Source organism: Plecotus auritus (genome assembly GCF_963455305.1).
Source record: "Plecotus auritus genome assembly, chromosome: 3".
NCBI classification, from domain to species: domain Eukaryota; kingdom Metazoa; phylum Chordata; class Mammalia; order Chiroptera; family Vespertilionidae; genus Plecotus; species Plecotus auritus.
Genome location: NC_137772.1, coordinates 2,698,832 through 2,721,811, shown reverse-complemented (window position 1 = coordinate 2,721,811; position 22,980 = coordinate 2,698,832). Strand labels below are relative to the sequence as shown.

Here is a 22,980-nt window from a genome sequence, read left to right as displayed (position 1 = left end):
ACAACAAAAAAATCAACTTTGGAATGAATGGGTCCGAGTGTCAGCTTGGGAAGATGAAAACCTTGGGGAGTTCCTGCCGCGGATGGTGGGGTGAGCGTGCTTAACCCCCTGAACCACACGCTTAGAGACAGTCCGGGGACGGGGGTAACTTTTATGGTTGTGTATGTGTGGTTTTACCACGATTTTTTTATTTTTATTTTTTTATTTTTATTTTTTTTAAATGTATTTTATTGATTTTCTACAGAGAGGAAGGGAGAGGGATAGAGAGCTAGAAACATCCATGAGAGAGAAACATCGATCAGCTGCCTCCTGCACACCCCCCACTGGGGATGTGCCCGCAACCAAGGTACATGCCCTTGACTGGAATCGAACCTGGGACCCTTCTGTCCGCAGGCCGATGCTCTATCCACTGAGCCAAACCAGTTAGGGCATTACCACGATTTTTTTTAAAAAAAAGACGGACTTCGGGACGAATCACGCCTTTTTTTGCCGTACGACGTGCACTTGTTTTGAAGTGCTGCGTACCCGAGAACTTACATCTCATTCCGGAGAAGTCGCCTGTTCCCAGGGCCTGTTCGCTGCTGGCAGTGAGCGCTGTTCCTGAGAAGTGAGGGGTGGGAGCTGGCAGGACCGCGTGGGGACAGGCGATAGAGGCCATGCTGTGCAAAGAGGGGGGCACAAGGAGCCGCCGCCGGGTGCGGGGAACATTTTATATCCGCTACAGGGTTTGCCGGGTGCCGGCCGAGGCCCGCCTGGCACGCAGGCCCGTGTGATGGAGCCTCGCCTGCCACCGCAGCCCGATCCCGCACCCCAGGCGGCCGGGGGAAGGTCTCGGCCACGGCGACGTGCCCGTTGCCTCTGCTCACCCACAGGGCAGCCAGGTTCCCGCGTCGCCGGCCGCTCCTCCACTGGGGAGGGGGGCGGGCAGCTGTGGGTTCGGATCCTGCATTTCTGTCAGCAGGGCTCACTCCCTCTTCCAGCTTTGTTCTTCTGGAAAGGTGTCTCTCTTCTCCAGGGGCCCCCTCCCTCCCCTCCCCCTTCCCAGGGAAAAGTCTTTAATGCCCGGAATGGTCTCCAGGTCACGTCAGGGACAGGGACAGATGGCCCGGCGTCCGCCACGGGCACAGGGTGGAGCTGCCTCTTAGCAGCAGGCCCTGCGGGTGAGCAGTGAGTCTCCGGAGCCCAAGTGAAATCTGCCGACGGGAAGGTGGGCGCGTGGAGGATGTCATCGGGGCACCGCGGCATTCAGTGACGTTGTTTAAACGAGGCACCAAACACGAGGCGGTGGGCAGGCCGGCGGCACGGCCCTCTGGCCGCTCCGAGGAGGGGCAGTGTCTGATGTGCGTGATGGACGGGGTGTCCCGCACCTGCTGGGAGCCGCGGACCGGGCTCAGGGCTGCGGGAGAGCCGCCGGGCGGGAGAGCTGGCCCAGAGCGGCGGCTCAGAGCTGCCTCCTCGGGCTCCGGCGCTGAAGTGACGTCGTGTTGTGGAGTGAACGCGAGCAAGACCACTGGAGTCCAGACCAGGTTAGAATGTAGGGAGCCTTTATTGCCGGCCGGCGACTGTCCCCTCTCCACGCAGGGCGGTCAGAGAGCGGCCCCGACCCTTTGTGTCCGACCGTACTTAAACCCATTCACTACATCCTGTTTTTTTGCAGAGCAAACAGTCTAAAACAATTTAAAACAAAGCAGTTTTCCTTAATTAAAGAGCCAGCCCTATGTGCACTTAGTGGTTATCTCGCTGGTGGCCTTGAAAACAACACAGTTCTGTCCAATTAACAAATGCACCTGGCCTGGCATTGAGAGTATGGGCGCATCTGGTCTCTGGCCTACGAGGTCAGACGGCTAAGTTTGTCTTCCTCATTATTCAAGCTAAAGCAGGCTAGAAAGCAACGTTATTTTTTAGAATAAGAGTTCGTCTAAAAAAAAACAGCAGAGAATTCCAAACAGCAGTTTTACAAAATAGGCGTTAGCCTTCTCACTAGGAGGGAGCAGGCTCAGAAATTCCCACTCTCCAACAGTCTGCGCGGAGATGCGGCCTCCGACACCACGTCACCGGCACAGGATCACGCGCGGCCGGTGTTGTTCTGCTCGTCTGACGTGATGGATCCGGCAGGGACACAGAGTGACAAGGGAGCACGTGTCCCAGGAAGGCGTGAGGGTCACTGTCCCGGCCTTTCAGTCGCCTGGGGGCGCGTGGAGGTGAGGGTGTTGATCAGACCCGTGGGTCCCCGCTTTCCCAGCGCCACGTGGGCCCCGAGCTTCCTGGGTTGCGCGGGTGAGACCGGGCCGCAGCGCCGCCGTGGAGGCGGGCCCGGGAGGAAGCGTGCCCCCAGCATGACCCCGTCCCTCCTGGCAGGACCCGGCAGGACGCGCCTGGGGGAGAGCTGAGCGAGGAAGGTGAGCTGGAGGCAGGTCTCCTCTACCCGCCGTCCCGAGTCCCCGCTGCTCTTGCGGCTCTGCCTTCACCCCGCTGCCTGTCGTACGTGACGCCAGCGAGCGGCTGTGCGTCCTGTGTGGTGGCACTTCCCTTGGCATCTGTATTAGCCACGTGTCTCCTGGCCAGAACCCACCGTGGGATTCTCACGGCGCCCCTCAGTGCGCGGGGAGAGCCCGGGTCGGGACCCAGTCCTGGCGTCCAGGTGCAGTAGCACCTGCGTTTCTCCCAGGGAGAGACGGGGGCGTGTGGGGGTGCTGCCCACCATTTCTGTGGGTCTCAGGGAGCACCTGCGTCACCGTCGCTGTCACCGTCAGCCACCCGGGCCGCGTGCAGCACGGTGCCTTGGTCCTGCTGCCGTGCGGCCTCGCCTCCCATCCGATGGCTACGGCCTCGCGGCTGCAGGTTGCGTTTCCGGGGCTCAGGCGCAGCTGGCTCTCCACGTGGCTCCAGTCAGGGCCGCAGACCAAGCCCGTGGCCCGGCACTGCCCACAGACGGCGGCGAGGCAGCCCTGTGCACCGTCCCTGCCCTGGGAGAGCGGGCGGCTCGGCCCTCCCCGTCGCTGGGCGGCCCTCCCGGGCGGGATGGGGAGGACGGGGGAGACGGGTTTAGATCCAAAGCTCCCGTGACGGCATCGGCTGCCACGTCGTTAATCGTGGAGGGTTTGGGTTCCGAGCGTCCTGTGAGCGAGCGCTAAAGGAAAGTAAATGGGAGCTGCGTGGGGAAGGGCCTGGGTTCCCCTCTGTACGCGGGGACGGTGCCGCGTCTGCGGTGGTCCCCGCCGGTCCCCTCATTGGCAGCATGGCCAGGCTGCGGCCGTCCCTCGGAGCAATGCTGCCCTGCCTGGCCAGCTAAGCGCTGAGGGGAGCCGAGCCGATGCTCGCGGTCCCAGATGCGCTTCCAAACGGGTCCACGGGTCAGCGAGCAGATGCTTACACAGCGCTGCACGGTCCACACGCACGGCCACGGATTGCCGCCGTGACGGTGGCCTGACATCCGTGGATCCTGGCCGAGCGCCGGAGGGAAATCCCGGGAGGGCTCCGGCACGTCAGAGCCGGTGTGACTGTCCCCTCCCGTCAGAGCCCAGCGCCAGGCTGCGTCTAGACCAGGGGTGGGCAAACTTTTTGACTCGAGGGTCACAATGGGTTTTTAAACAGGACCGGAGGGCCGGAACAAAAGCATGGATGGAGTGTTTGTGTGAACTAATAGAAATTCAAAGTAAAGCAGCGGAGGGGAGAGCAAGAGAACCCTCCGCTCTTTCGGCTCCGCGGGCCGGATAGAACAGCCGAACGGGCCGGATCCGGCCCGCCGGCCGTAGTTTGCCCATGGCTGGTCTAGACCCAGCACCGTGCACACGGTTTTTAACCCCAGGACCCGGTTTCCGCCGTGGGAACCACAGCCACGGCAGCTGCCCCGTGCGGCGGGTTGCGTGCGTCCGTGGGCACTGCCCCGCTTCGCGGCACCGCCGTGGACGGCAGGGACGGCGAGGCTGCTGTGTCTGCGGCTACAGCTCCCCCGTGGTCCTCACGCCTCAGTCCACGGCGTGGATTCCACACGGAATGCGTTCCCTGTCCCTAAACTTTCTCCTCTGCGTGATGTCCTTTGGGGTCCAGACCGGATCTCCCGCGCGTGCGCACAGGCCGCCGTGGCCACGTGTGCCGGAAAGGAATACGGGTTTTAGCTCCCCGGGCAGCGGGCCGTTCCTCACTCCTTCCTCCAAAGCTCTGGCGCACGCTCGGCCTGAAGTTACCCTGTCACCGCCGACCTCCGTTTCCCTCGCCGTCCATCTCACGTGAAGGACAAAGGTGTGATTTCTTCTTGGTAATTAAGGTTGCTTTGGCAACACGATAGATCACAAATCCATTACATTGGGGTGGTGGTCGCACAGTACAACGTACGGATGATGTGTTCTAGAATTGCACGCGGGAAGCCTATTTAGTTCTGTTAACCGATGTGGCCCTGATAACGTCAATAAAAAGAGATTCCTTACAAACCTGTCTCCTTGCAGCCCTGAGCTGGCTGGGCCCTCAGCGTCTGCTGGCACAAGGCCTCCCGGAAGCCGCTGTCTGGGGCCCTCGTGTCTCCGTTGCTCCCAACCCTCCCATATGGCTGTGCCCGGGGCTCGACCCCCCGTTTAAAAATGTTTTTATTGATTTCAGAGAGGAAGGGAGAGGGAGAGAGAGAGAGAGAAACATCAATGATGAGAGAGAGTCATGGATCGGCTGCCTCCTGCACACCCCACACTGGGGATCAAGCCTGCAACCTGGGCCTGTGCCCTGACCGGGAGTCCATCCGTGACCTCTTGGTTCATAGGTCAAGGCTCAACCACGGAGCCACGCCGGCCGGCCTGCCCGCCTTGTTCTTGATGTCACACTGTGTGCCGCACCCCCAGGGCTTTGCGGGTTAATCTTGAGTGAGCCCCACGGCTGACTTCAGAGACTAACTCTACACTTGAGTGCTTGTGTCTTCGTGACTTAGGAGACAGAGTGACTAAAGCAAGTCCCACGTTCGTATGGCTGGTTTTACACGGGCTGTGTCACACATGTGGCATCTGAAGTGGCTGTGTTCGCTCACCGACCAAGGCACGGAGCTAGGCTCCATAGCAGCTGTGGGCAAACTACGGCCCGCGGGCAGGATCTGGCCTGTTCGGCTGTTCTATCCGGCCCACGGAGCCGAAAGAGCGGAGGGTTCTCTTGCTCTCCCCTCCGCTCCTTTACTTTGAATTTATATTAGTTCACACAAACACTCCATCCATGCTTTTGTTCCGGCCCTCCGGTCCAGTTTAAGAACCCATTGTGGCCCTCGAGTCAAAAAGTTTGCCCACCCCTGCTCCATACAGGACGTGAGAATCGCGAGGTCCGTCCTGTGTCTGCCAGGGGTTCAGGAAACAAGGGGAGTCCTGAAACGGAGGTATTTTTGTCGCAGGAGATCAGGTGGGATACCTTCTCTGCCAAGGGTGATTGGATATTTATGTCATTCATGGGCCGGACAGAATGACCAGCTTAACAATTAGCCTGTTCTGTCAGGTCAAACATTTAATTAACGCTCCCTAAGGCCTTGGCAGGGCCAGGCCAAATGCTTTCCAAGGCCTCACCCACCCACAGGCAGGACGTTCCCCCCCCCCCCGCCCCGACTCCCCCCGGGCGCCAGGGTGTGCACACACTGAACCCTCCCCCCAGTTCTGGCCACTGTGCCAAGAGCGAGAAGCCGAGCAGGTATGAGGGGCTGGGGGCCCCTGTGGATGGCCTTGGCCCCCCCCCCCACCACCACCACCCCGAACAGCTGGGTGTGGAGAGTTAACACAAAAGCAATCAAACCTGTAAAGCATTTTTGTGAGTTTATTTGCGCCAAACTGTCGGCAATTGCCGGGAAGCAGAACCTGGGACATTGCTCTGGAGAGTGGCGACTTTCACCTTGTTTTAGGGGGAGGAAGGGTTAGGGTTACAAAGGAGGCGGCCTCAGTGCCAGAAATCCATTGGTGATGGATTAGGGGGGGGCGGGAGAATGCAAGGGGGGGCCTTTGGGATTGGGTAAAAAGTAAGATGGTAGACACCTGCTTCTTTTACTCAGGTGGGTGCAAGAGAGTAAACAGTCAGCACTTACCTCGACAGCAGTAACCATGAAGGAACTTGTGGTCTCTGTCCTGGCGCCCAGGGCATTTGGTTCTGTCCTGAGGGGTCCAGAAAAAAGGGAAGTTACAAGTTACCCTGACATTACAAGGACGTGTCGTCTATGTGATCCCAGATGCAAAGACAGTAGGCGCAGTGAAGGTAGAGACTGTCGGGGAAGATACCGGCCTAGGACAGGACTACCCACCCTCCCGGCTTTCAGTCAAAGTGTGATTTCAGGCCACCCTTGGGGTGACTTTAGTCTCTGAGTTTGCAGGACGGCCACGCAGGCCTCCCATGAGCGTCAGGTCAGCACGTGGCTAAAGCTGCTCTGAGCTTAAAGAGGGACCGTGTGAAGCTGGTACGTGGCTCCCCTCCGAAAGGCGTTCCTTTCCCTGCGCTGCGGTCCCGGTGCGTCCTGGGGACCATGCTGCACCCCCAGGAGGACTTCTCAGCGGTCTCCCATTTACAGCGGGAACCTCTGGGCTGCAGGCAGGGCTGCGGGGGCGGGGCTGGGACGGGACTTTGGGGCGGGGCTTCAGGGGCGGGACTGTGGGGGCGGGGCTGCAGCAGGCAGGGCTGCGGGGCGGAGCTGCAGGAGGCGGGGCTTAGGGGCGGGGCTTTAGGGGCGGGACTGTGGGGGCGGGGCTGCAGGAGGCGGGGCTGTGGGGGCTGAGCTGCAGGAGGCGGGGCTTCGGGGGCAGGGCTGTTGGGGCGGGGCTTCGGGTGGGGCTGGGCTGGGACTTTGGGGTGGGGCTTCAGGGGCGGGGCTTCAGGGGCGGGGCTGCAGGAGGCGGGGCTGTGGGGGCGGAGCTGCAGGAGGCGGGGCTTCAGGGGCGGGGCTTCAGGAGGCGGGAATTTGGAGGCGGGGCTGTGGGGGCGGGGTTTCGGGTGGGGCTGGGATGGGACTTTGGGGCGGGGCTTCAGGGGCGGGGCTGCAGGAGGCGGGGCTGCAGGCAAGGCTGCAGAGCTAAGGGGAGGAAGGGTTCGGGTTCCTCCTGGGCAGTGGGACCCCAGGGTGTTGAGTTCCTCACTGCGCTGGGACAAAGACAGGGCGACACAAAAGCGACTTCTGGCTGGCCTTCAGAGACCATTGCCACTGCGTCCAGTGGCCCTGTGGCCGCAGGCCGTACGGACGGGGATTTGGGGACCTGGGACCGCAGGCCGTACCCACGGGGCCCTGGGACCGCAGGCCGTACGGACGGGGACCTGGGGCCGCAGGCCGTACCCATGGGGATCTGGGACCGCAGGCCTTACGGACGGGGACCTGGGGCCGCAGGCCGTACCCACGGGGCCCTGGGACCGCAGGCCCTACGGACTGGGAAAGAGGCCTTTGAAACAGTCACAGCTGACTCGCCGGCGGAGCCCTCGCTGCGAAGTCACAGAAACGCCTGGGTGGCTGTTCACGGGAGAGCCGCTCCCGAGGCAGGTCTCAGCCTCCGGCGCTGGGGCAGGTGGTCCCGCTGCTGACAGAATGGCCGCCCGCAACAGGTGCCTGAGGAGTCGGGAGATCAGGACGGACGTCTGGCATCTGCCTTCAGGACACGGGGGAGTGCGTCTGTGGGGGGGAGCGACTGTGGGGGGGAGCGGCTGTGGGGGGGAGCGGCTGTGGGGGGCGCGGCTGTGGGGGGGCGCGGCTGTGGGGGGCATGGCTGTTGGGGGGGCGCGGCTGTGGTCAGCAGCGTCCCGTGGGCTGTGAGCCCGGGGTAGCTGTGACTGGCAGGAAGCCGAGTCCAGTAACTAGGGGTGCCCCTGACGTCTAAGCCAGCGGCCCCCTCTGAAGGGGACGAGAAGGAAGGGCTTAAGGGAGACGACAAGTCGTGAGTGAGGGGCGCCTTTTGTTCCAAACCCGCCGGCAGGACAGGCTGCCCACCCTGGGCCCAGCGCTGCCCCCCTCAGCTGCCTGTCGGGCTGTGGGTCCCGGTCCTGCGCCCCAGCCCAGCGAGGCCTGTGCGTTGGAGAAGGGGCAGCGTGGGCCCCGAGGGCTGGGGAGCCGGGGCCCACACCCCACGTCCTGCGGATCCAGCACGCGGTTCGTTCCTCACAGGGGCTGTCGCTCGGGGCAGCCTCACACTACGGGCCTCACGTGCCTACCGGTAACGGGGCGCCGGCTCTCAGCCCCCAGGAGCGTCTCCCCGGGGAGAGCTGTTATCTCGGGAGCCTGGTGCCTTCGCCTGGGGCACTGACCTGTCCCCGCCGCCTTCCTGCCCTGGACCCCTGCGGGCCACAGGCCGGTGGGTATTAATCAGCTCCCTGCCCTGCTTGCTGCCCAGTGGCAGGACTGAGGGTTCCCGGTGCTGGCCGGTGCCCTCGGGGGACCATGGGCTCCGCTGAGGCTCCATGGCATCGCCAGCCCGGTGCTCAGGCAGGGCCGCCCGAGAGGTGTCTCTCCCACACCCGTGATCGTGTCTCTCCCACACCCGTGATCGTGTCTCTCCCACACCCGTGATCCCTGTCTCTCCCACACCCGTGAGCGTGTCTCTCCCACACCCGTGAGCCGTGTATCTCCCACACCCGTGTCTCTCCCACACCCATGAGCGTGTCTCTCCCACACCCGTGATCCCTGTCTCTCCCACACCCGTGAGCATGTCTCTCCCACACCCATGAGCGTGTCTCTCCCACACCCGTGATCATGTCTCTCCCACACCCGTGAGCCGTGTCTCTCACACACCCGTGAGCCGTGTATCTCCCACACCCGTGTCTCTCCCACACCCGTGTTTCTCCCACACCCGTGTATCTCCCACACCCGTGTCTCTCCCACACCCGTGAGCCGTGTCTCTCCCACACCCGTGTCTCTCCCACACCCGTGTCTCTCCCACACCCGTGAGCTGTCTCTCCCACACCCGTGTCTCTCCCACACCCATGAGCCGTGTCTCTCCCACACCCGTGAGCCTGCCTCTCCCACACCCGTGTCTCTCCCACACCTGTGAGCCGTGTCTCTCCCACACCCGTGTCTCTCCCACACCCGTGAGCCGTGTCTCTCCCATACCCGTGAGCCATGTCTCTCTCACACCCGTGAGCCGTGTGGCTCCCACACCCGTGAGCTGTAAGTGCTGCACCCTGTGTGTGCTTTCGAACTGGGGACCCCGGAGCAGCAGACGTGGGGAGCCGTGTGGCCGCGGGCATTGTCAGATGCTGGTGGCGGATTGGAAGTGTGGACAGTGCTTTCCCCACGTGCTCCGGGCTCAGTGCTGGGCAGGCGCGTTCAGGAATGACGGGGGCCGGGGGTCCTGCCCGGCCCGGGAGCATCGGTGCGGACACCCTCCCTGCGTGGAGGACAGACACCTGACCTGCCTGCAGCCCCGATGTGCTTTCCCTTCGCTTCCCGGCGCCTCTGCCAGGCGCCCGCTGGAGGTCAAGGGGCAGCGGGAGATGTCCGTGAGAACATTTGCTGGGCAATAAATAAGTATCGAGACTCGGCACAACATCTCACGGAGTGCCCTGGTTGGGGGTTGCTGATTTGGGTAAATGTAAAGCCCCCAGGATAGTGGTTTGCTGTCACGGCTTCCTCCCTGGGGTCTCTGTGTCTGTAGGAGGCTGTGACATGGGGGCCTTGGGAGAAGGGGGGCGAGGGCCGGGTTGGCGGGGCCGGAGAGGGGGGTCTGTGACAGGACGTACCTGCGCCTGCTCCCTGAGCCTCAGGAGTTCCCGGTCAGGAAACCCGCCGTGTCAGTGTCAGGAGCCCCCATGCCACGTGGTGCCAGCTGTCTGCGGTCTGCGGGTGCCCTGAGACCGCCCCTTTGAGCGGGATGCGTCTGCATCTCTCCACCTTCTGTCCGGTCCTCGGGCCGCGAGGGCCCACCTGGTGGGGGGACCCTACGATGCTGTCAGCTGTGCGTGTTCAGAAATGGTTTCCGTTTCCTCGTTTATCACACGGGAACAGCTGCGCCCACATCAGCAGGCGCCCCGGAGCGCTCGGTGGGTGAGCCCGTCGGCGGTGACCCACGGGGACGCCTATCGCTCCGTCTGGGAGCCTTGTGTCCCGGGGCCGGGTGGGAGGGGCCTCGCGGTCCGTCCCTGACAAGGGGCCTCTCCGTTACCGACTCCGGGGAAGCCCTGTCGTCCAGGGTGAATCCTCCCCCGGGGCTGCCCCTGGTCGTCTGGGCTGAGCCCCAGGGTGGCCCCAGGTCCCCGGATGTTTTCGTAAATAAAATGCGTCAAACCCGCCCGACCTCTCGGTGACCCTGGGACCATGACGTGCTGAGCAGAATCTGGTCACGGGAGAGAATTGCGTCCCGTCTGTCCTGGGGAGAGAGCACCTGCCCTTGGCCCTTGAGATGGTTCGTTTTCAGCAAAGCTCACGTGCGACGTGTCACTGTAGGACGTTTAAATCTGGGCGCTAGAGCGGGATCCCTGCCAGCCCTCTGCTCACCTGACCTTCCCCAGGAGCGAAGGGGTGTGTGTCACCTCCCCCAGCTCATCCTACCGGCAGCCGCCTGCCCTGCCCTGTCCTGCCCTGGCCTGGCCAGCCCTGCCCTGCCCTGCCCTGGCCTGCCCTGCCCTGCCCTGCCCTGCCCTGCCCTGCCCTGGCCTGGGAGTGCTGGGCGCAGGGTTGGTGGGACTCGCCTCTGGGTCTGCAGCTCAGGCTCCGTGCCGCGTGCAGAGTCTCTGTCCCTCACACCCAGCACCCCCCGCCGTCTGGGCCTCCTGGGGCGGGCAGTCCTCGAGATCTTTGCTGCAGGTACAGGCAGCCTCGCCAGCCAGCGGGGAAGAAGCCTGCTCTGGGGGACCATGCCCTCCTCCTGGGGTCCAGGGCCCTGCAGCATCCATGTGGCCCCTAGAGGGAGCCCTGCACCTCCCTGTGGAGACCTGGGCCAGGGAGGCAAACTGAGCTGGCAGACTGGCCACAACCTGGGCGCACTAACTTGCTGTGGGGGGCCTTGTCCCCCACTGCGTGTCCCCCACTGCGTGTCCCCCACTGCATGTCTCCCACTGCATGTCTCTTACTGCACCTCCTGCACTGCACCTCCCCACTGCACCTCCCCCACTGCACGTAACCCACTGCACCTCCCCACTGCACCTCCCCCACTACACGTAACCCACTGCATGTCTCCCACTGCATGTAACCCACTGCACACCTCTACTGTGCACCCCCCACTGTGCATCCCTCCTGCACACCCCTCACTGCACCTCCCTCACTGCATGTCTCTTACTGCACCTCCCACACTGCATCTCCCACCCTGCACATCTCCCACTGCATGTAACCCACTGCACCTCCCCCACGGCACCTCCCCCACGGCGCGTCCCCCACCGCACCTCCCCCACGGCACGTCCCCCACGGCACGTCCCCACTGCACACCCCCCACTGCACGTCCCCCACTGCATGTCCCCCATTGCACGTAATCCACTGCACGTCCCCCACTGCACCTCCCCCACTGCATGTCCCCACTACGTGTCTCCCACTGCATGCCCCCCCGGCCCCCACTGCATGCCCTCCCTGTTGCCTTTCTCCCAGGCCGGCACCGGCGCCTCTGTCCTGTTTCCCCGGAGAGGAACAAGCAGGTTCGCTTTGCTCGTCGCTCCCGCTGGGACGTCAGCTCGCGCCACAGGCTTCTCTGTGTTCTGTTCCCTTTTCTGTCCACACCTGGACGGTACCTGGCGCATCGTAGGTGTTTGCCGCAGGGAGGGGTGTGCGGCTCCGCCCCTCCCACCTGCCCTCGTCTGGGCTTCGAGGCGCGGGGTCCCTCCCCGTTAGTGGTTCACAGAGAAGGGGCGCCCGGAAGTCCGGAGTAGGGGAGGGAACGCGAGAAACAGGCTCCCAGTTTTACGGACGTGTTTCCGGTTGGAACAACGACAGCGCCCAACAGCGTGAACGGGGTCGGACGGAGCTGGGCTCCAGCGGCGACTCCACGTTGGCACACCTGAGCCTGGTCCGTTGTGGCGTGGAAATGCCCCAGGACTGCCCTGAGACTTCCGACGGCGTCTGTTGGGCGGGGGGGGGCTCGGCAGACGGCTCCCCACCCGTCCTTGCTGCCTTCACGGACGGAACAGGCCCCGAGGAGCCGTCCCCGCGAGAAACTCACGGCGATTGCCACCCTGAGCCCCCAGGCGAGAGGCGCTGTGAGGGACCGCGTCCGACGACTGAGGCGGCTTCGAGCTGTGCCATTCGCACAGAATTCCGTTCCCACAGCCTGTGCACGCGTCAGCCCGAGAGCAATCTGACACCAGGGCGCGGGGCCCCGCCGCGGCCCACGCAGGGGTGCTGATCGGGGTCAGCGCGAGCCACTTACGCCACGTCCCAGGACTCCCGGCGACCCCCGGTGAGGTTGATGCAAAGATTCGCATGCCACGTGCACTTCCCCTCCTTCTAGCGCATGGTGCCTTGTGCGTGGTGTGGGCCGGGCCGGATCTGAACCGCTGCCCTGCGGCCCTTCCCTTTTATGAGCAGACATCGCGCCGCCCTGAGGACCCTGGCGCTGGTCTGTGGCCTCATCACTCCCGCACCGGGCTGTGTCTCCATCCCCTAAGTTTACCTCTGAAAGGACATCAGGAGCCAGAGAGTCCTGTGGGGTTAGCACGGGCCAGGCAAACAGCAGCGCCCGCGTCCCTTCCTGGGAGGGAGGTTTGTTTGCCTACAGCTTGCCGCCTTCCTCCTTCCAGCCGGGACCAGCACGGGCTGACAGGCAGCTGCCCAGGAGACAAAAGGCAGGACCCTCGCCCGTGTGCCCAGCGAGGCGGATGCTGGCGGGACGCCACGTGAGATGCCGCAGGAGTGGCGGGCGCGGGCCCAGCTCCCGCCTGTGCCGGCTCCGAGGGCTGCGCTCTTTGCTCGGTCGTTCTGCCTGAGGCCTGGCGGAGCAGCTCACGGCCGGCTGGGCTCTGGTCTCCTTCACTAGCCGAGGCCCCCCGCCCCGCTGAGCCCCTCCTCAGGGAGCCGCGATGCTGCACAGAGAGCTGGCCTGGGGGTTCCTTTGTGTCCGTTTGACTGGGAGGCAGGAGCTGGTGAAACGTTTCCGGGTGTCCGAGGGACAGTGTGCGCTCTGTAACCACGTACAGAGGGGACCTCCTGTGAGGGGGTCACAGTCCCAGGACCCCCGGGCGGGGGGAAGGCGGACTCCCTCGCTCGCTCGCTCGCTGCCTGCGCTCGCCGCGCCCTGGCTGCTGCCCACCCGCGTGGCTCAGGTCTCACGCCTGCAGACGGCAGATCGGGGGACCTCCCGCTCCCACATCACGTGAGCCGTTTCCGGTCACAGTCTCCTCTGTGTCTCTACTGGTCCCGTTTCTCTGGAGACCCCAGACGATGACTGGACCCAACACAGCCACACACCCCTGAACGGCGGCGGCGTGGCCAAGCCTGAAGCCCGTGCTGATGGGCCAGACCCTCCGGGGTCCCAAGGCGGCCTGGCTGTCCCATGCAGCCGTTCCCAAGGCCCCGGGGCCTTGTGACAGGCCGGACGGCCGCGTGTGCTTCAGGAAGATGAGCCGCGAGCTGGTGAAGAGGGAGGAGATGGAGTGGAGGCACCTGGCTGTGGGGGTCCGTTCATCCAGCTTTGCTGCCATCCCCTGGGGGGTATCTACCCTGCCCATGGGGCTCCTTAGGTCACTTCCGACAACATGGGCGTCAGCGTAGCAGGCGGAAGCTCCCCGTCCTGGGGGCTGTGCAAGGAGCTCTCTGCCCAGGAGGGGGCCTCGGCGAGGCACAGCCACGTGCCTGTCGGTGACCTGACCCTTTGACCATCAGTTTCCCTCAATGGCAGTGCCCCCTCGGTGACAGGGCCCCGTGTCTCCCTCCGTGGCAATGCCCCCGTGTCTCCCTCCGTGGCAATGCCCCCTCTGTCTCCCTTAAAAAGCTAATGACATAGGTGCTCTGTGGCCTCTGCTGTGGCTGCGTCCCTGCTGTTCCTCGAGGCGCATGGCTCCGTGGATGGCTGTCCGCACACGAGCTCTCTGTGGCTCTGTCACCTCCCCATCCTGCGAGGAGGCCATTGCATTGAGGGCAGTCCACCACGACTGCCTCTCAACGTCCTTCATTCATTATCTCTGCAAAGACCTGTTTCCAAGCAACGTGACACTCTGGTTCCGGCGGCACTTCAGTCCAGGTGACGTCCGCAGAGCGAAGCCCCTTTCCGCAGGGCCTGGCCCACAGGCTGCTGTCCCTGAGGTCAGGCCTGAGGTCACTCGGGGACGGGGACGTGGTCTCGTCGGCTGGGAGCGGGGGCGGTGCATGGGTTTCCATGTGGGTGCTGCCCTGGGCTGGGCCCCTCCCGGCCCCTCCCGGGGGACAGGGCAGAGCCAGTGCCGTCTCCAGTGGGAGGCGGCCGGGAGCCTGTTCAGGCAGCAACGCGACCAGTGCCTCCTGGACCACCCAGGTGCATCTCCCCAGTGTGGACGGGGGTGGGGGGCGTGGGGGTGAACCCTGTCCTCACTCACAGCCGGCCGCAGCCAGGGCAGACGGAGCTGAGGGTCCCTCCCAGACCTCAGAGGAGCAGGATGGGCATGTCCTGAAGCCCCTTCCTCGCTCCCGCGGAGCCTCCACTTGGGGCGTCTGTCTCTGTGGCCCCGATGACGCTGCAGCAGAGTCTGGGGTCGTCCACTCTCCGGAGTGTCCACGAGGGACGGAGCCCCGTGCCTGCGCGGAAGGTCTCGCCTGCCTGCTCTGGATTCCTCCCTCCACGAGGCGTCCTGGGCAGCATCTGTGTGCCCCGTGGGTGGTGGAGAGGCCGGGTCACAGGTCGCCAGGCCGTCCTGCCTGCCGCTCTTGGTGGGGGGGGGGGGACAGTGGAGGGTCTGCACAGGCACCAGCCGGGGCTCCCAGGCGCCCTCTCCCTGGGGAGGAGCAGTTTGGGGGAGGGAGCCCTGCGCGGAGGGCTCGCCTCTGTCGGTAACTTTTCCGACGTGGAGCCCTGGGCACGGCCAGAGCGGCCTGGTGGTGGCCACTGCCCGGCACCTGCCCGCACAGCCTGGCGTCAGCGTGACGCTGCGAGGAAGCTGCCCATGTTTGGGCGCCGCAGATGATATCACCACAGTGGGCGGCTCCTCGGACGGGGAGCTTGTGAAATGAGATTACAGGCAGCTCAGCCTCCAAGGCAGGGCGGCACCTGCTCCCTGTCCGGTCCCCGCTCCCCGCGTCCCCGCGCGCTGAGGGGTGATTAAGGCGCCCGCTCCATGGCCGGCTCTGCCGGGAGCGCAGAGCCTCCCTCGCGGGCTCCGTAGGGGCGCCCCCGAGTCCACAGGGCGCGCGCTCCAGATCCGTGTTTTCTGTGGAGCTGGAATACATGGGACATGCCTCGCCAGCCTCTGCCACCGCCGCGCTGCAGTGCCCTGGCCGGCCGAGCCCCGAGCTGCTGCATCCTCCCGGCCTGACACCCGGCGCCCCTCCCGCAGAGCCCTCCCGTCCTCTGTCCTCAGGGCGAGCGCGTGGCTCCCGGTGCCCCAGAAGCCTGGCTCCCTCCCCGCGGGTGTCTGATGCTGCAGGCTGTGCAGCAGGCTCGCTACCTGGGTAAGTGCCCATGACTCACCCCTCTCTGTCCCGCGGGCGCTGCCCCCCACGGGCAGCGGCATCAGGTAGGCAGTGGGCGGCGGCCCGGCTGACCTCTGGGCAGCGCCTGGACCTGGCCCCGGGGCTCTGCCTCCTCCCTCCGTAGGCGGCTCCGCTTCCTCCGGGCTCTGCTCCGCTCCCCGCCACATCACATCCCCATCCCCATCCCCAGGCAGCGGGAGGGCGGATTCCGGCTTGGAGCCTCCGTTGCCATGGAGGAGGGGGTGAAGGGCGGTTCGCAGGGCGCCTGGAAGTGCTCACTGTGATTCTGAGCAGACAAGTTCGTTCACTGGGGAACGGGATCCGGAGCTGCAGCCAGGGCTCCTGCAGGGCGGATCTGTGATCCCGCGATGTGCGGGCAGCCCCCGGGGAGCGAGCGGGAGAAGGGGCCGCAGCCCTGAGCCTGGTTCCGGAGGGAGTGCAGGCCCAGCAAAGCCAGGCTCCCTGGCGGTGCTCGCGGCGTGGGGTCAGGCCTCCGCCTGAGCAGGAGGCAGGCAGGGAGGCTGGGGCTGAGGCTGGGATGCGCGGCTGGGCTGCGTTTTGTGCCATGAAAACCCGAAGCCCCTCAGGCAGGAGGCTGATGTCTGTGCTGTCCCAGTGGCCGCCCGCCCGCCGCCCGCCAGGGTGACCGGGTGGGGGTGCAGCGGGCATGGCTGAGGTTGGCGGAGCCCCGGGCGGGCGGGCGCTGACCCTCGGGGCTTCATCAGCGGGGACCTGGTGGCCAGTGCCCGGCCTGGGTGCAGGGAAGATGGGGTTTGCTGGGGCTGGTCGGTCTTGGTGCGTGCCCATGTCACGGAGAGGGCTCAGCACAGGGATCTGCGGGCGACGCTGGTGTTGAAAGTTCCTGCTATAAACGCCGACGCCTTCTGCGTGGATGTTCATGCCGCTGGACAGGACTGAGCATGTGCACTAGGGAGATGCTGGCTTGTCCGCGTTCGGTGGATGCTGACAGCTTCATTCATAATTCTTCCCGGAGCGCAGGGCGCCTGGCGGGCGGCTGGTGTCGGCGTGGAAACGGCGCGGCCTCCCCCCAGTTCTCTCGCAGGCAACACGGCCACCAGGACCTCTGCCCACAGGTCCCTCCCGGAGAGCCCTCACCTGGGGGCGGGGTCCGCAAAAGCTCCACCAGGAAATGGGGGTGGTGGAGGGGGTGGGGTTGGGGTGAGGGTAGAGGTTTAGGGGGGCTTTTCCGTGGAATTCAGGCCGAGGAGGGAGAGGCACCCAGAGGGGTCCAGGGTCTGGGGCCCGGGGTCCGGGGTCCGGGCCGGGTGGTGCCTGCCCGGCAGCGGCAGTTCCGACCGTAATTCCCACCCGCGATCTGTGGCCCTCACTCGGGTACTAAAACGCGAGGTTAAGCTACTTCCGTTCCCTGGGGCTGAGCGAAGGGAGAGCCCGCGCATCCGGAGGTGCCGTGGCCGCGTCCGGGTGGAGGGCACGGTCGCGGGAGGTGCGCAGTCCGGTGGACGTGGCGGTGACAGGTGACTGAGTGTGTGCGGCCACCTGGGAGCTGCAGGAGGGGCCACTCTCACCCGTTAAACCACCGGTAACCTGCGGGCGCTTTCCCTAAAGCAGCGCGCTTCTCCTCACACGTGTCACTCGACGGCTTTCTTCGGAGGCGAGTGAGTCTGCGCTAGTGAGTGAGACTGACCTCCAGAAAGTAGTGTGCACACAGACACGCACGCACAGGCACACACCGCCCCATTGCTCACACGGCACACATGTGCACACAGGCATGCACAGGCACGCACACATGCACATACCACCCCATTGCTCACATGGCACACATGTGCACACAGGCATGCACAGGCACACACGTGCACACATGCACATACCACCCCATTGCTCACACGGCACACACGTGCACACAGGCATGCACAGGCACACACGTGCACACATGCACACACCACCCCATTGCTCACATGGCACACATGTGCACACATGCACACACAGGCACACACAGGCACACATGGCCACATTGCTCACACGGCACACATGTGCACACATGCACACAGCACCCGTTACTCACACACGCACACAGGAGCACACAGGAGCACACAAGCACACACCACCCCATTACTCACACATGCACACAGGCACACACCTCTCCATTACTCACACATGCACACATGTGCACACACGCACACACCTCCATATTGCTCACACATGCACACACCATCCCATTGCTCATACATGCGAACATGCACACACATGCACACACCACCCCATTGCTCACACATGCACACGCACAGGCACACACCACCCCATTGCTCATACATGCACACATGCACACACAGGCACACACCTCCCTATTGCTCACACATGCACACACAGGCACACACCACCCCATTACTCACACATGCACACACATGCACATACCACCCCATTGTGCACACATGCACATGCACACGCACAGGCACACACCACCCCATTGCTCATACATGCACACATGCACACACAGGCACACACAGCCCCATCGTGCACCTCACAGCTGTGAAGCCTGATTTCAGATGTGAGCCGCAGGCCTCGGGAGAGGCCAGACCCCAGGCATCCGAGGCTCCGTGAGGAGGACGGGGTGTGGGGGGCACCTGTGAGGCACATCCGGGAGGCACAGGGAGGAGGTGTCGCAGGCTGAGGTGTGGTCACCGTTTTCTTGGTGTTTGGGTCTCGAGCTCACACCAGCCACCCCCACACGGTGTGTTCCTCGCCCAGCGTGCACCGCGTGCCAGGGTTCGGGCACCAACACAGCCCCGCGCCGACGGTGACGTCCTGTATTCACGCTCCCGTGTCCTCCGTTTGTAGCGCAGTCACCGTCTCAGCGTCTGAGCCCACAAACACACTCGCTGGGTGGGGCCTGGGGCACCTCAGTCCCTCTTCAAAGACGGGCCGTCCTCTGACTCCCCGATCATGCCTGGGAGTGAAGCGAGCGCCGGGGCAGACCCGGCGTGCCCCAGGAGAGCAGTCCGTCACGCGCCTGCCAGCCGCACGCGGGTAGCGGTGCCCTGTGTCTGGGGCGAGGGCAGCGTTTCCCACAGCACAGCGCTGGGCTTCTCAGGGGGCCTGGGGGCCGGTGTCCTTGTCAGTCCTGGGCCCTGGAACGGACGCGAGCTCCCCATCACGCGGGGTCCTGGGCTCCGGGGCCTTGTCCCCTGTCGCGCGGGGTCCTGGGCTCCAGGACCTTGTCCCCGTCGCGCGGGGTCCTGAGCGCCAGGGGCTTGTCCCCGTCGCGCAGGGTCCTGAGCGCCAGGGCCTTGTCCCGGTCTCGCGGGGTCCTGAGCGCCAGGGGCTTGACCCCCGCCATGGGACCCCGATGCTCAGCCACTCCGGCAGCACTACGCGCCTGGCTCCCTGCTCCTCCGTGCCGTCACGTGGCTGTTCGGAGACAGAACTGCAATCATCCAAGCGCCTGCTAGTCGCACGGGCCGTTGGTCGGGAAGCCGGGCCCGAGAACTCCCGGAGAGCCTCCTCGGCGACGTGGATGTGCAGAGGCGCGTCCCCTCCGTGGCCAGTGGGGTCGGCGTGGCTCCTTCCAGTCCATCCTGAGCGTCTGGAGAGGGACAAGCCCTGGCGGGGCGCCTCGGGTCCACTGGGAGCTCTCCCGCGCCCGGCTGGCTGTGCGGCTGCCGGTTTATCGGTGGTTTCCCAGCTTTGGGGGGCTGGCGGGCGGTTCCGGGGCTCCCCAGAGAGGCTGTGTGTTCTGCCCTCACCTGCTGTCCGTCACCGGAGGGAAGACCGTCTCACGGTCCAGCCTTTCACCGACGCCCACGTGCAGGTCCAAGCGGTTCCGTGCTGGGGAGGTTCACGGGGCAGCCCAGGGGCGCCCACCTCTGCCGCGCCGCCGTCCACACGCCGCCCAGAAATCCGCGCTGGGAGAGCAGCACCTGCAGGTGGCCGGGTGCGCCGTGTCCGTCACGGTGACAGGCCAGTGCTGGCTCACGTCCGAACAGAAGCCAACCTAAAGGAGCAGCTTCGTTCTTTCAAAGTTTCCCTCCATCACGGAGGCCACCAGGGAACGCTCCGAAGCTCCCTCCGCTGGGGTGCGAGGCGGGGTGGGCGTGTTCTGCGCAGGGACACCCCGCAGATCGGGGCGGCGGGACGGGCCCCATCCCCCCATGGCGGCCCTGCTGGCCCCAAGGAGATGCTGAGAGGTGCGGGTGCGGAGGGATGAGACCCGGTGCAGGGCTGTCACCCAGAGGCCGGGAGGGGCGTGTTTCTGGGCGCTCCGGCGGCCGCACCAGCACTGACGGTGCCCGCCGTCTGCCAAGCAGAGTGGGCGCCTGGGGTGCTGGTCCCCAGGTGGTTTGTGCTGAGCCAGCACCCCTTCCTGGCGGTGAGCGCTGGGACCCACTTTCCCTGGAGCCCGAATCCCTCCCCACAGACCCCTGTGCTCACAGCCTCCCTTCCAGCCACGAGCCGGCCTCACCGCGCAGGGGGGCTGCAGCTGCTCCCGGGCTGGTGTGTCCGCGTGTCTGCGTGTCTGTGTGCCCGCACACGGAGCTCAGCTTCTGGGATCCGAGTCAGCACAGCATTTGCCGCTGGACGCCCGCGTGTCCCCAGCCGTCTGGGCCGTGGCCTGCGTCCCCGGACACGTGGAGAGAGACGCGGCATGAGAGCTAGCTGCCCACGGAGCCCGTCGCGGCCTGCACGGTGGGCTTCCCCTTCCCCGTCAACCCCGGGACAGACCCCGGGAAGGTATCCGCGACCGTTTTCGGAGGGCGTCCCGTGTACCAGGAACACGAGGGTTTCCGAAAGCCCCGAGCGGAGGTAACGCAACGGCCCAGCTGCCTGTCTATGAAACCGCCGGGCTCCGCGGCTGCACAGGCAGCTGGTCAGGGCCCGCCCCACGGCATCTTCGTCCGCAGACACCTCTGCGCGGAGGTGGCCTCAGCCGCGGGCAGCGTGCTGGGCTCAGGCTGGAAGGACGCGAAGGGACCCAAGAGGAGCAGCAGGCTCCTGACCCTCTGGACGCTCGTTATCAAACGTCGGGGAAGGGCCGTTCCCGCCCCTGGCGTCCAGTGAGCGGGCCGTGAGGCAGTGGTGAGGGGAGGGGCCGCTGGTGTGTCCTTGGGGATCATAAGCCCGGGGCAGCTCCACCCATGGCAAGTCAGCGCGTGTGGCAAAGGGGCGCCGGCCTCGCCTCCGTGGGCCCCGGGCTGCAGCAGGGTCCTGTGTGGGTCCGACGGCGGGCCCTCGGCGAGGCCCTCGCACACCTCACGCTGTGCTGGCGGCCGTGGCCCTGGAGCCTGCGCGTCCTCGCTGGCTGTCAGGGACGCTGGGCAGGACCAGACCCGGTTCCCCCAGGCCCGGCTGCACACAGGCCACGTGTCCCCGCAGGCCCAGCAGGCAGACCAGGGCCTCGAAATACGCCAGGCCTCCGTGACTCATCGCCTCCTCCCTCCCTCCTTCCTGCTCCCGCTCCCTCTCCCGCGCACGTGTGTGTGTTTGTGTGTGTGTGTGTTTGTGTGTCTCTCCCCCCCCACCCCGCCCACTCTCTCTCTCTCTCTTTCATAACCAGAGATTGTTCCATTTGGGCAAAATGGAAAGTTCCTTTTTCCACGAGAGGCCTTGCAAAGCTTTGGAGAGCTTCCTGCCTCTCAGGGTCGGGGCATCTGGTGTAGGATTCGCAGGCGTGGGGCTCAGGCGGGAGCTCACCTGGGGAGCAGGTGCTGGGCGGGCTCAGGCAGGAGGCCTGGAGTCTCCAGAGCTGTTTCCTCCCAGCACCTTGCAGTGGTCCCTGACCCAGCCCCTCCCCCTTCCCCTCTCCCCTCCCTTCCCCCTCTCTGCCTCTCCCCACTCCCTTCTCTCCTCCTGCCCCTCTCCCTCCTGGTCCCTGTCCTGGGTAGTCCCCTCTCATGTCCCCGTAGGGTGGGCAGAACTCTGTGCACAGGGGGGACCCGAGGGCCGCGTGGGCTGTGAAAGCGCGTGGAGCCCTAGTCCAGGGTCTTTGCGCTGGACATGCACATGTACCTTCACCTTCAGGGGCACAGGGAGGGGAGCCCGTGGCGAGGGCCTAGGCTGGTCTGGGCCCACAGCACCGGCGCTCACCTTTACGCTGGGAACAGAACATCCTTTGTAAAGATGCTGGATGAGGGTCTGGGGGTCCTTAATGGTGATTACGGGGTTGGGGGGGTGGTCGAGGGGAGGGCAGCCTGGGGACACGCGAGGGCGCCGTCCTAGGGGAAAACGTGACCCTACACCCAGCATGTCAAACTTGTTTATTTGACCCAGGTTAGCCTTTGAGTTTGACACGCTTGCCCTGAACGTTGCAGAAGGCGGAGGGAATGTAACGCCAGTTCTCCTGAAAACCCGAGAGGATGGAGATAGATGCCTGGCCTCAGACAGCGGGCGGGCCGTCGGGACGGGACCTCGGGGTCCGCACCGGTGGTGAGGGGCGGGCAGCGGTGCGAGACCCTGGACGGGCGGGCCCAGCGTCAGAGCGGAGCGTCCGGCCGCTTGGCTGCCTCCTCCCAGCGGTCTGCAGATTTGGGGGAAGAACGGGGCTCGGCTCAGCATGACGGCGTAGGTCCTGAGCGCCAGCTCCCGGGCTGCCCTCGCCGCACGGACGGGTGCTTCAAGGGCAGCGTCCACGGTCTCGGGGTCCGGAGGTCAGAGGTCCCAGAACAGCGCGGGCTCCTCGGGGCCAGGGGGTCTGCCTGGCCTCTCCCAGCGTCCCGTGTCCGCAAACCCTTGGCGCGTGGCCGCATCACCCGTCTCTGCCTCCGTCCCCACCGGACCTTCTCTCTGTGTCTGACCCCAAAACCCTTTTTCTAATGTGACCGTCGTGTGAGGTCACCCTTCTCTACCGGGAGCTCATCATCGCCAGCCACACCTGCCAGGACCTGCCTTCAAACGCGGCCCCCTTTTGAGGTCTGGTGGTGAGGGCCCCCCAAGACCTTGGGATTTGGGGGCACGTGGTGTGGACTGGCCTTGGGACACAGCCCTGCCCCCCCGCCCCCCAGCTTTGGGAACAGGGTGACACGGTGCTGTCAGGGCCCCTGCTTTAGGGGGGACCCCGCTCTCCACTCTGATCGGCGCTGAGACCCCGGCGCTGGGCTCGGCTCGCTGTTGCGTGTTCTGTGGGCGTGGACAGTCAGGTTTCCACGTGACGTGTCACAGAGAATGAAACCCCCCGGCTCCGCCTTCATCCCTCCCCCCGCCCTGCAGCACTGGCTGTCCCCGTCCCCAGCCCTTCTTTTCCGGGACGCCACCGGCTTGGAATCACACGGAGTGTGGCCTTTTCCGTTGGCCTCTGCCACTTAGTCACATGCAGTCAGGCTCCGCGGCGTCTTCTCCTGGATTGAGATCTTACCCCCTCGTGGCGCCGAGTATCCGCCCCTGGTCTGGACGGACCACAGGGCACCCACCGCCTAGCGAGGGACGCCTTTGGTGCTTTAAGTGCTGGCGATTCCGCGCGGAGCTGCTGTAAGCACGCCGTGTGGGCTTTCTTTCGCGTGGACGTG

At 65.0% G+C, this 22,980-nt stretch overlaps 1 protein-coding gene across 6 annotated transcripts in view; it reads left to right on the top strand.

Annotated features, from left to right (window-relative positions):
- The window catches only part of DLGAP2 (DLG associated protein 2), a 282,363-nt gene that overhangs the window by 70,261 nt on the left and 189,122 nt on the right, over positions 1 to 22,980 (top strand). For 2 of the 6 annotated variants that reach the window (XM_080659614.1, XM_080659610.1), the window contains exon 1: positions 15,353 to 15,484. The exons of 3 other annotated variants lie outside the window; for them this stretch is intronic. In XM_080659614.1, coding sequence (XP_080515740.1) covers positions 15,451 to 15,484 — 34 coding nt within the window. In that variant the 5' untranslated portion in view covers positions 15,353 to 15,450. Of the gene's footprint in view, positions 1 to 15,352; positions 15,485 to 22,980 lie in introns of those variants that run through there. One more of the 6 variants, XM_080659613.1, reaches the window with a different exon arrangement.